Source organism: Schistocerca piceifrons, chromosome 8, assembly GCF_021461385.2.
Source record: "Schistocerca piceifrons isolate TAMUIC-IGC-003096 chromosome 8, iqSchPice1.1, whole genome shotgun sequence".
Classification (NCBI taxonomy): domain Eukaryota; kingdom Metazoa; phylum Arthropoda; class Insecta; order Orthoptera; family Acrididae; genus Schistocerca; species Schistocerca piceifrons.
The window spans coordinates 11,170,786-11,184,168 of NC_060145.1; the positions used below are offsets into that span (position 1 = coordinate 11,170,786).

The 13,383-nt window shown below is 39.7% G+C and overlaps 1 protein-coding gene across 1 annotated transcript in view; it reads right to left on the reverse strand.

The window, feature by feature from the left end:
- The window catches only part of LOC124711488 (histone-lysine N-methyltransferase PR-Set7), a 53,196-nt gene extending 46,346 nt beyond the window's left edge, over positions 1-6,850 (reverse strand). The window contains exons 1-2 of the mRNA XM_047241597.1: positions 6,566-6,850; positions 6,131-6,406 (exon numbers count right to left, since the gene is read on the reverse strand). Of these exons, the coding sequence (XP_047097553.1) occupies positions 6,131-6,406; positions 6,566-6,575 (286 nt within the window). The 5' untranslated portion in view covers positions 6,576-6,850. The remainder of the gene's footprint in view (positions 1-6,130; positions 6,407-6,565) is intronic.
- Between the last annotated feature and the right edge of the window lie 6,533 nt (positions 6,851-13,383).

Consider the following 13,383-nt stretch of genomic DNA (forward strand, 5'->3'; position numbering starts at 1 on the left):
TTCCTCAGAGGTCGCCCGCTAGCGACTGTTCCACCTCAACAGCCATGCATCTTATCGGCGCGCAGCACACCTTAAGATTGAAGGTTTTTTTTAGAGAGGTATGTACCATCCTCGCGATCCAGGCAATCAAGCCAAGATCCCCGGTCCCTGCGACACGCAACGTTCCGCCGTTGCGCCACACGGTGGTCGCTAAAGCATGCCCAGAGCTTACGGTGTCAGAGGACTGGCGGCGCACACCAGTCCCCAGCTCGGGGATCCCGGGTTTGCCAAGCCCGTACCCAGCACATAAATGCTGAGTCCCCTGAGGGATAGCTGGGAGAAGGTATCTGGAGATTCCAGTAATTTTAAAAGGTCAGCCTCACCATGACTCCATATTGCAAAGATGTCATCAATGTAGCTAAACTAATCCAAGGGCTGAAGGCCTATGGACCCCAGGAAAGTGCCCTCCAATCAACCCATGAAAATGTTGGCATAGGAAGGAGCCATCCTGGTTCTCATGGCCACAAACCTGATCTGTTTGTACGTCTGCCCCTCAAAGGTGAAGTACTTGTTGATACGTATAACACTGATTCAGATGAGCAAGAAGGATGTCATAGGCTTGGCATCAGGTAGGCGACGACTGAGGAAACATTCAGCAGCAGAGAGAGCATGTATGTGGGGGATGTTCGTACAGAGGGAGACTGCATCAATGGTGACAAGCAAGGTGTGTGGTGGGAGTGGGACAGGCAAAGATTTCAAACCATCTAGGAAATGGTTGGTATCTTTAAGATAGGAGGGAAGTCTTTGTACTATGGGTTGCACGTGTTACAAAATAGTAACGCAAGCTATACATCCCATTCCTACTGCAAAGCTGATCAATGGTTACTAGATTTCAGAGGGCTCTGCCCTTTCAGACTGCGGAAATACGGTAGTGTCCAATCCCGCCCGTCTGCTTTGACCCATGACATCACATATGTGGTGGAAACGACCATAAACCACGATTCCAACATACTACTACTACTACGTGATCAGGTCCAGTGGACCGCACGCATCTACAAGTTTCCTCCTCCACTGTATTCTGTCCATTGCTGCTATCCGCCATTCGTCCACATCTATTGACATTTGTTTTAAATCTTCATGGAGTCCATCCCTCCAACGCTTCTTGGGTCTCCCTGGCGGTCTCTTTCCTGTAGGTGTGAAATCCAGGAGCTTCCGAGGCCATCTGTGATCCTCCATCCGGGCCACATGGCCGGCCCACTACATTCGTTTAGCTTTGACAGCTCCTGCTATGTTGGGCTGCTGGTATAGTTCCTCAAGCTCTTGGTTGTATCTGATCCTCCATTCCCCTGTATCTGCATCCAGAACCGGACCAAAGATCTTCCGAAGCACTTTTCTCTCAAAGACAAGGAGCTTATGGAAGTCCTGTTTCCGGATACTCCATGTCTCACAGCCATATAGAACAACAGGCTGGATCAGGGTTTTGTACAGTCGAATCTTGAACTGTCTGGAGAGAGATTTGGACCGAAGCAGTTGTGCTAGGCTGTGGTAAGATCGGTTTCCTGCTTGTATTCTGGCATTGATCTCTGCTTCACATGACGAGTTCGCAGTGAAAAGTGCCTCTAGGTATTTGGATTCTTGCACTCTCTTGTAGGAATGGTCCCCAACCTGCAGTGATTGTAGATGATCAGCAGTCTGACAATGACCACGCGTCATAACGAGGTACTCTGTCTTAGCTTCGTTTATGTTTAGCCCAAATTTGCTGGCAGCCTCCTTTAGTGCTTGGTCATTTGCTCCAACTCCTCTTCCGACCTAGAGAGTAAACAGATGTCGTCTGCATAGGCTAAGTATGCCAGTCTCTTTCCTTCGATTTCAATCCCTTCGTTCTCTTGGAAGGTCTCGCGTATGATCTTCTCGAGGGCAAAGTTGAACAGGATAGGGGACAACCCATCTCCTTGCCCGAGTCCTGTCACAATTTCAAATTCCTCAGTTACGCGATTTCCCATCTTCACCTTCGCATGTGTCTCGTTCAGACAGATGTTTATCAGACTGATGAGTTTCTCTGCTATGCCAAACTCCCTTAAACAGTTGAGCAGGCTCTTGCGATGTATGCAATCATAGGCCTTCTTAAAATCAACGAATAAAATATGTAAATCTGTACCATATTCACCCAGTTTCTCAGTGAGCTGCCGGAGACTGAAGATGTGATCTACTGTTGACCGTCCTGGCTGGAAACCTCCCTGGTACTCCCCAATCACCGATTCTGCCACTGGCTGAATTCTATGTATGAGGCAATTGGACAGGATCTTATAGCAGACGTTAAGCAGGGCGATTCCTCGATAGTTGTCACATTTCAGTTTGTCGCCCTTCTTATGTATTGGACAAATCAGAGCTGTTTTCCATGCTCCTGGTAGTTCTTCTTTGGTCCATATTGCCTGTATCAGTCGGTGTATTTTTTCTGCGAGTTTCTCTCCTCCTGCCAGGATCATTTCAGCCTGTATTCCATCTTGATCTGGACTCTTATTCTGTTTAAGGTGTCTGACTCTGGTTTTTATCTCATCAAGGGTAGGTGGGGGATAGTCTGCATCGGCTGTAATTGGGTACTGGAAATCAAACTGCAATTCGGGTTCATCACAATTTAGCAGCTGTCGAAAGTACTCTTTCCACCTCTCAGCTATGTCCCTATCGTTCGCCAGGATCTTATCACGGGAATCTTTGACAAATTTCTGCTTGGCCTGGTGACCTTTGCAGAGGTACTTCACCCTCAGAAACATTTCCCTCGTCTTTTGTCCTCTGAGGTCTGTTTCTGCTTCAGTGATGATATTCCTTATGTATTTCCTCTTTGCTCTTCTCAGAATTGCTTGTGTAGTCTTTCGACCTCCTCAAATTGTGCTTTGGCCTGTGCCAGATTTGTCCCCTTCAGCCATTTGTTCCTGGCTTCCTTTCTCCTTTCCAGGGCATCTGCACATTCCTTTCCAAACCAGATCTTCTTGCCCATTGGGTTTCCCATGAGTGTTTCCTTTGCTGTATCCCTAACTGAGCTCTGGATGTCTCCCCACATAAGTTCGAGGTCCTGATTCGCGTCCACTTCGCTGAGTGCTTCAAAGCGGTTACTAAGTTGCAACTGGTATCTGGTCTTCGTTGCCTCATCTTTTAGTTTCTCCACATGGTACCTTTCCACCCTTTTTAACTTAGGCCCCGTTATTCCTTTACACTGTATGTTTAAATGGCCTCTGACCAGGAAATGATCACTCCCACCTTCGGCACCCCGCGCTGTCTTAACGTCTAACACCCATCTCTTGGCTCTGAGATCAACGGCAACATGGTCTACGATTCCAACATGGCGCATATAAAGTCGTTAAGTACAGAGTATAAAGACGAAAATATATCGAAAAACACACACACATAAGTTCCACAAAAAGCCTAATGACACTAATGGGACAAGCATGGGAAAGTGGGGGTTTATGGGTGGGGACAAACTAAATATAAACAAATTTTAGACACCCACCCCCATACAAAACCACACCAAACGACGAAAAAAACCGACACCACAAAACTCCCCAAATTCCACTAAACACACTATCATCTGGAATCGGACACTTCCCTTGATCTATATAGCTCAACAGCAGCTCCCGATCCCATAAATTAGGATCACACACTTCCCTTGACCTATACAGCTCAAAAACATCTCCTGATACCAATACCAACATTCACAACCACACATCGCAATAAAACACTTCCCTTAACCCCCAACACATACACTAGAAGCAAAAAAAATAAAAACTTACCACAAAAAAGTTCCAGCGCCACGAACTAGGTTGGCCACCACAATCGCACGCACGCACGCACACACACACACACACACACACACACACACACACACACACACACACACAAAAACCAGCCAACGACAAAATACTCAACCAAAAGAAAGACCCGACCCACCCACACCTCACCCTCCCCCCAACCAACCCAACCCCCCCCCCCCAAAAATAAAAAAAACCTACAAACAAAAACCAAACGCAACATAAAAAAATCTCAATCACACACTACAACTCAACAAAATAGATCCTCCACAACTAAAACACAAATCAACACCCCCCCCCCCCCCCTCACACACAGTCTAACACGAAATAAACCATCCACCCCACCCTGAGCCGCAGCCACCGACCCACCCAAACTAACCACTTTTGGCCTATACATTTCACTAACAGCCCTTAAAAAAACCCGAAAACCACAATAGGCCTCAGGAGTTTGGTTTGTGAGTATGGCGTGTTTGTAGATGTCGTCGTGTTGTGCTCTCTGGTGGTATGTTCAGGGTTTTCGTTTGTGTGGTGTAATGGGCTCAGTTTGCTTTTGCTCATTATCCTGAATTGATAGAGTGTCGGCTGTGTTTGTAGTGGAATTCGTTTCAGTGAGTTAACGATTTTGTGTGAAGGTTAATTTAGCGTCGTTCGTTGTACATCGTGTGATAATTCTACTAAAATTAACTGGTTGTTGTTTTTGTTCAGGAATGGATATGACGGATATAATTAACAGTGCGCAGGTCAAGGGAAGTGTTCGATCCCAATGTGTGGCTGTGTATGTTGGGATTGGTATCGGGAGCTGCTGTTGAGCTATATAGGTCAAGGGAAGTGTCCGATTCCAGATGATATTTTGTTTAGTGGTATTTGGGGAGTTTTGTAATGTCTGTTTTTTTTCGTCTTTTTGTGTGGTTTTGTATGGGGGTGGGTGTCTAAATTTGTTTATATTTAGTTTGCCCCCACCCAAAAACACCCCATTTCCCAAGCTTGTCCCGTTAGTGTCATTTTTTGTGGAAAGTGAGTGTGTGTGTGTGTGTGTGTGTGTGTGTGTGTGTGTGTGTGCGCGTTTTTCAATGTATTTTTGTCCTCATAATGTGTGCATAACGACTTTATATGCGCCATATTGTAATCGTGATTTATGGTTGTTTCCGCCATATTTGTGACGTCATGGGTCAAAGCAGACGGGCGGGATCGAACGCTTCCGTATTTCCCAACACCCTTACGTCACGGATCAAAGCTGACGCGTGGGATCGGACACTTCTGTCGACCCGTTGTGGAAATATTCAGAGACAACAAGAAAGAGATACCTCGTTTCTTTTGCCAAACAGAAATACGGAACTGCTGCAATCACAGTGGTGCTATTACGAAAAGCTAACTCTTATCATTCACAATCAGTTATTTTGGTTTCAACCATGCGTTCTTATAACTTAGTAAATCAAGAGACCAAGAAACCACAAGTAATTGGGTTTTATAACAGCACAAAAAGAGTAGTACATACTTTGGATGAAATGGCACACTCCTATACACTTGGGCATAAAACCAGAAGGTGGCCTCCCAGATTTTTACTACGATATTTTGGATCGGAGAGGAATAAATGCTATGTTGCTATTCATGGCACGAAGCAAATTGACAGGAAAAATTACTAGATATTTTCAGTATGAACTTGGGCTCCAGATGGTACATAAACACATGAGTAGGCTGATCAAAGTTTCCTGCAGACCTTCGCTCAAAAACTCAGGATCTACTAAACATCAACAGGGATAATAAGGAAACGGAAGTTACTAAAACGATTAATAAAAGTGGAAGGCACTACCTTTTTTTTGTGCTCAAGATCAAAGGGTCTAAAAACAAAAACTAGATGCTCAAAATATAACAACACTATACACCAAAGGCACAAAGTAGATATATTTTCTGTAAATAAAAACACACAACTTCAAAGTGAGAGCAGTGGTTAAGCGCTAAACCAATTAAATTACTGTACCGATTCAATTAACACATAGCTGTATTAAACTTCCTTGTGGTCCATACAGAACATGTCCATTCATGAGTGTCAGTTTCATACTGTATCCTTTCAGGGTTAAAATAGTGTGAATTATCCACATCTAAATAAAATCCTATATAATAATTTTTCTGTTCTCAACACCTAGTGAACAGGGATTTAATTAACCAGAGGACGTCTTCAGACATATTTGAATATACTGACTTGCAGTTAAACCCAAGAAAACAAGCGATGTTCACAAACAGAAAAGTAATATTACGGGTGATTTCAATCAAGCGTTCTCTAGTAAATTGTGGTCATTACCTGAAACATACTCATCATATGAATATATGGAGTGAATCATGCTAATTACCATCTTTTTCTTCAGTTTTGACATGGGCATTTGAGTCAGTATTACTCTCATGCCCTGAAAGTTCACAATCAGTCTGCGACGTTTTTAAAGTTAAAGGCAAATTCTCATCATGCTCGTCGGGATGGAAATACTTTGTTATCTCCACATCGTGAAGTCGTGGCACCGAATGGGAGAGCCTTCCCTTGAATTCTTGAGAAAGTTTTGTACTTTTCTTCCTCGGTTCTCCAGAACTTCCATCACTTGTGACATTTTTGTTTCTTATCACGTTTCTGCGTCCTAATGGTAATGAAACAAAACAAAGTTTCAGTGTGTAAACTTAAATTTCTCTAACTGAAACCATATCAAATATGGGGTGTCGTCCATTATTCTGTGCAAGCACACCAAAAAAATCTACATTCAATAGAAGTACGTAAAAATAGGCGATTTTATACGTACCTCGAACCATGACTGCTTACATACAGTATCGCTATTACATTTACCAGAAATTATATACCCAACCGTTGACAATACACGACTTTCAAACCGGGGCATGAAATACAGTATTTTTAAGGCTATCTGGATGTTAATCGTCATTAACTGGTATAACTTGTGGCAAAATATTTCACAATTGCGTTTAAAATTCACAACGCTTGTTACCTCGATAGTTTCCCACCCCAAACAAACAAAACAAAACAAAACATTGTATAAAACTAGCTCCCAATCGCCACAAAGCTGATTCAAGCAACCCTATTGGTCGCCTACGAATTCGATTGTATATCATTGATGTAACCTAAACGTAGATCTTCCACGCCTCACAGAGTATTTCTACTCGATGCCATGCACCAATGATTCTTCGGATGCGGATTTTAAGTAAAGAGGAAAAATATTTTTGTAATTTCTATTTTCATTTGACAGTTCGCAGGAAAAATACCACGTGGTTTGCGTAATGTTAATTAGTAGGTAATTTTCTATATTTCTTTTTACAGCCATTTTTATGGCAATAAGATACATTTCATGATTTGATGTAATTTTCATTTGGTCGTGTCAAATTTATTCATTTACCTACGTTTTGCAAGTGGTCTCCAACTGATAATTTTCAGTTGACAGTATAGGGTATCATTCAATTTTTATATATACAAAATGTACATCGAAGAAAACAGGATCAAATTTTAAAGGCACCTAGGAGATTATTACATATTTACTGCTGTGACTTACCAGCTAACATTTAATTTGATAATTAATGATCGCTCATATTGTTCATAAATTTCTCTGTAAGATACTATCGAAATTTTTTTGATAAATTCGAATCTTTGACTTTTTTATTTGATTTTAGTAGCTTGTTAATAAACTTTTCGCTTTCTTTATCGAAGCACTCATTGCTAGTTTGATATTTCACTGTCTTAAGTAATAAAATCCTTTTCTCTTGATATGTGGTCATGTAGGTCTTTATTTAGGTGGTGCGTACACTGTCATAGTATTGTGGAGTACAAAAGGATACCTACAAGTTTGTCTAAGTGGTATTTTTGCTATACACCTCACTGCTATTTTGTGAATTTTAAACACCTATTCCTTTTCAGTAAGTGTCTTGAGGACTCCCCCATATATGAATTGAGTAGGACAGATGTGGGAACACAAGTCTGTGGCTCATTGTCCTGAGACGAACATCATCCACAACTTTGCTGTTTCAAGAATAAAGAAAATCTGTGCGTTTATCGTTTCAAAGAATACACTTAAGTCAAAGCTTATCTCTAATAGTTCCTAAAATTTTGTACTTCTCGTGTTTTTAATTGCTTCGCTATTTAATTTAATATTTACGTTATACATTCCACTCTGTTTGGTTTGGAGCTCTACATAAATTGTTTCAAATTGATCTATAAACAAGATGTTTTCTGTTAGATATTTATCTGAAGTTTCAAAATTTAGGAATGCTTTCTTTTCAGGCTCTTCCTTTGTCTCAGATGCACATGTAATTGCAGTGACATCAGCACACATTGTAAGATTCTGGTTTATACATTCTGCGAAATCATTTACACACTGGCTATTGGCCAGAGCACAGAATATTGTGGCACCCCACGTATGACAGTTTGTAATTCATATATGTAATTCATTTTATTTCCCCAATAGCATGTCTAATTTGTATGCATTGTTCGTTACCATAAACTACGATTTGACTACGTCGTAGCATTTCCTCAAATCCTATATTCGTTGAGCTTCTTCATTAACCTAGAATGATTTGCACAGTCAGATGCTTTAGACATGTTAATGAAGATCCCGTAAGTCTTGTTCAGAATATGTTCAACTAAATCTGTTGATGCTGTTATTACTGATTTGCGTTCTTTGAAATCACATTGTGATGATTACAGTTTTTAAATTTTAGTTATGTTGGATGTCAGAGTTATTGATTTGTTATTTCCTTGTGACTTATCGAAAGTTGTCGACCTACTTGACCATGATATTTAAAGAAGGAAACTTGATCACTAAGGGATTAGAGGAACAGCTCTTAGTATCATTAAATCGTATCTGCAAATCAGGAAACAAGCAGTAGAAACACAATTCGAACAACAAAAATATTTATCAGAATTTAAACAAATAAGTCATGGTGTACCACAAGGCAGCATAATTAGGAACCCTGTTGTTCCTGGTATATATAAATGAATTATCTATTAACACTAAAAGAGAAATAATTCTCTTTGTAGATGATACCAATAACTATTGGCACAAATATACATAATACCACAGCAAAAAGCAAATTGATGCACAGTTTATAGCTCAGTAAGTGGGAACTTAGGCTAATTCTAAATAAAGAGAAAGCTACAGCAATACTATGGAGAAACACCAACAGAAGGAGGATAGAGAAATCAAAACAATTACAACTACTGGTTATGAATGTAGTTCAAACCGCAAAGTTCTTAGGGACCACCATAGATAAATGCCTACCATGGAAGGACAACATTGCTACTCTAACAAGCACATTAAGTTCAGCTATATGTGTTCCCAGAAACATTAAACCACTAGTAACAGATGACGCTGTGTGAATTGCGAATTTCTCGTATTTAAATGCTATAATGAGCCATGGAATAGAAATACGGGTCATTCAAATGATACAAAAGAATTAAGCCGCAAAAAGTAACCATCAGAATAACAGCTAGTGTAAAAAGCCAGATAGCTGTAGGTCACCATTCAAAAAGCTAATAATTTTAACTTTTTACTCTATGTTTGTGTATAAAATACTACTATTACTATTTACATGGGAACATAAAAACGGGTTCAATAAAAATGAAAACATATATAACCATGCTACCATTAACAGTATAAACATCAGAATTCCACAACACAACACAGCTGAACATAAAAGACATACTGCTTGTATGGCAACAAAAATGTGCAACTGTTTCCATCTCATCAGTTTGAAAGATAAATTTAAGAATACAATAAAACTATTGCTTACAGGAAGTCCTACTCAGTCAAGAAATACGTAGTAAATGTAAAAAATTAGAAAGAAGCATATAGTACAATGGAATAAAATTTGCTTAGATACACATTTAGTAAATTCAAGATGTTTTCTTATATATGATATCGTAGAAATAAAATGTTTGTAGGCAGACTGTACAGTAGATGCAAAATGGATAATTATGTATGGTGCTATAGTATTTAAAACCGACATACTTTGATACTCAAGTAGTGTGTGTCATCATTATTGTGTTAAACTGACAATGCAAATATGTGTGCATGTCTGATCCATATATATATATATATATATATATATATATATATATATATATATAAAGTTGCTAGATAAAAGAATAAATTAAAAAATTTGTCTCTCTTTCCTTTCGTAAATACTGGATTTACCTTACTTGTTTTTAGTGAGTCTGGAAATGTACCATTCCCCTCTATTGCAGCATTGAGCACATGTGTTGAGGATTTTAGTATGCTTTCCCTACATTCCTCTGAAAGGTGTGATCTAACGCCACTAAGCCAGATGAGTGTTGGACTTTTAGTTTCTTTATTAGGTTTGATACTTCTCCATAAATTACTGGCATGATAGTACAATGGTATGGTTTATATATGCGATTTTTATTACTTTTCCTATCTCATCATTTATGAAGGAGTAATTCTCTCCTTTATCTTCAGTTGTTTTAATGAATATTGCCTTTGTTTCTCTGATGAAACTGCAGTACAAATGTTGACTTAACACTTACCTAGAGAAGTCAGAGCCAGTGCCCTTTTCTCTTAGAAAGTCAAGTCCCATAATACAGTCCATAAGTAATCCACTTAGGACTACGAAAGTGCACATTGCCACAAAATTTCCCAGAATTATTTGCAGGCATGTCTGTATCTTAACATTCTTTGAGTGAGTGCCCACAGCTCCAATGATTTGACATTTACTGACTGTAAATTTTGGTACACCTATTACTTCACAAATTCTCTAATAAAAATTATCCAAGACAACACTGACATTTGACTCAGCATTCAGAACAATGTTGACAGATAAGGCTTTCACTATTGCAGATATTCAGATATTGCAAATTACAGATTCTTGAGTTATCAGTATGGTAGGGTTTTGTATCTGAGCAAAGCTCTTCCCAGGTATATTTTGTAACATTGTTCTGAAGCATGTTAATATTTCTAACATACCAGCTATCTCCATCCCATGACCAAGATTTTGGGGCTAGATTTGGTCGTGTCTAGTTTTGTGGACGATGTTCAGTAAAATGATTACCCTTATGAACTATTTCTTCAACAATTGGAGGCCAGTTTCTCCAGTCATTGTTGGGTTGGGTTGAAGTTGATCTTGACAATGATTGTGCCAGTCATTATTATTTTGCTGTTGCAGTTGGTCACTTTGCAGCTGATTGCCATGAGACGATATGTAACCATGATAAGCCTTTACTCATGAAGTTTTGTTTCTACCTATTGTTATTGTTGTTATTGTTTCCACAGCCATTTCACTTCTGGGGATTGTGGGAACCATTTTGCATTGAAGCATTGTTGATATTCAACTGATTATAGCCTCTACTGTTGCTTGTTCTGGGTACCCTGAGTGGATACATGATCTGTCCTATAGTTGTCTTTATATCTTCTTGTATCAAGTCAATTGAATATGGTATCGATATGAACTCCCCCAGGTTAGTCACAGATGCGTGTACCAAATTTTAACAGATTTCTGTTAGCAGCTTGGCCTTCAGGATTTGCTAAATGTCATGATGGGACACAGGATCGTCCCAATATAATATATTTAATATATATTTAAAAATATCGCCATAGGCTACTGCTTTCAACACGAAAGGGCTGCAGACTAAAAATTTCCTTTCTTAATAGCTCTTGGACGCCAGGTGACCATTATTTTCTAGGGGAGGCCCATTCAGAGTCAGCATATATATATATATATATATATATATATATATATGGCAAGATACGAATGCTTCTGTGGCCCACAAAGGTTTGTCGCCATGAATGCAACTACTAATGAACTTGCTTTTTCGTCTATCATTCCTTGATTGCCAGAGTATCCTGCGAAATCCCCTAATGGACACTGTGAAATGAATTCCTTACTTTTTCGATACATATACTTGGAACTCCGAGAGAACTGTTGTATAAGTAGAAATTAAACTCAGTGCACCATGCACATGAGATGGAACATTCTCAGCTAAATCGGATTTGTCAGGATGAGCTCGACTGGATATCGGAACTGTCACAGTATTCAATCTGATTTGTGCATTTCTAGGTACGTTTACACTGGGATACATGTATCACGACATGTATGAGCGACATGTCAATTTGACATGTCGCGATACATCACCTCATACAAAAATTCACGGAACTTGTATGCGGACCCTCGAGCTCATACATGTCGCGTATACATTTTGTATATCGCTTTTTGGCCATATACGCGACATGTATGAGCGACATTTGAACTCGCGCATGCGCAGTACTATCATTTCCTGTCGTCTTGTCGACTGCCGCTTATTTCGACGATTAGCGCATGCGTAGTACCAGGCTCTTTGGCGGCTGTTTGAGTTTTGAAGGTGCCGACTGTCGTTTAGACGTTAATGTATCTGCATAGAATATCAAAAAGTGCCATATGCAACATTATTCTTCATGCTTGCGAGGCCATCGTGCAAGTTTTATCCCAAGAAGTGAAGGTAAAAGTTATATATATATATATATATATATATATATATATATATATATATATATATATATATATATATATATATATATATCAGAGTATGTAATACATTATATAATTTTTTCATGCATCTGGCACGTATATCAATGTTTTGCTATTATTCCGCGGCCTCGCGTGATAATGTTGACAACGGATGCCGACAATCGTGTGTGAGACGTTGGCATTAGCAATCGTGCGACAATGCAAATGTTTTGTCATGAAATCTTCGTTTTACGAGGAATCCCCAGTGGCTAAAAAACGGAGTGCTACTGCCAACTGATCCTCTGGTGGAATCGCTTCCCGAAAGTTTGTGTTGGTTTTGGACACAAGAGGAGCCACAAGTGATAACAAACCGCGGAACTCCTCCATACTCATCCTAACATAATTTCTAAAATATGCGCCATCCTCTAGCGTTAATTTGCGAGAAACTCTCTGTGCCACCATCTACGCTTCCTCCGCCTTTTCTTCCTATCATCTTCCAAAAGAGCAAGTGTATCAGCACATAAAAATGTGAAATCTTCCAAATAGTCGTCGGAAGCTATCACACAGTGATACATATCAACCAGTGTAAACGCACGCTCTTACATGTATGAAGTTGATACTTGTCAACTCATACAAGTCGCGATACATGTCGCAAAGTCGCATATACATGTATCTCATACATGTGCCGATACAAATGGCAGTGTAAACGCACCTTCTGATCGACCATTGTGCGTTGCCACCCCTTGACGTCACTCAGTTCCCTGTTTACTGATGCCATCTGGAACTTAATGACATTACACGATTTAGAAAAGTCACTACCAATTTGTTCCTTCATATTATGCAGTTCCTCTCCAATAACTTTGCCTGGCCAAATTTTTCATTTCAAATTCGGCTAATAGTGACTTGCACTTTTTCGTCAGTGTCATTAACTAATTGAGCGCTCTAAGTAGCACCTCCAGAGTAGTGTCAACATCGAATTCAGTCTTTAATGGCATTAACTACTCACTAATTCTCTTGTCTTACTGAATATAAAGATTTGTCACTCATTCAGACAGCTGGCCAACTGTGTCTGGCAGTGACTCCTGGACCTGTTTGATTTCACCTACCTCCTCATTTAGCT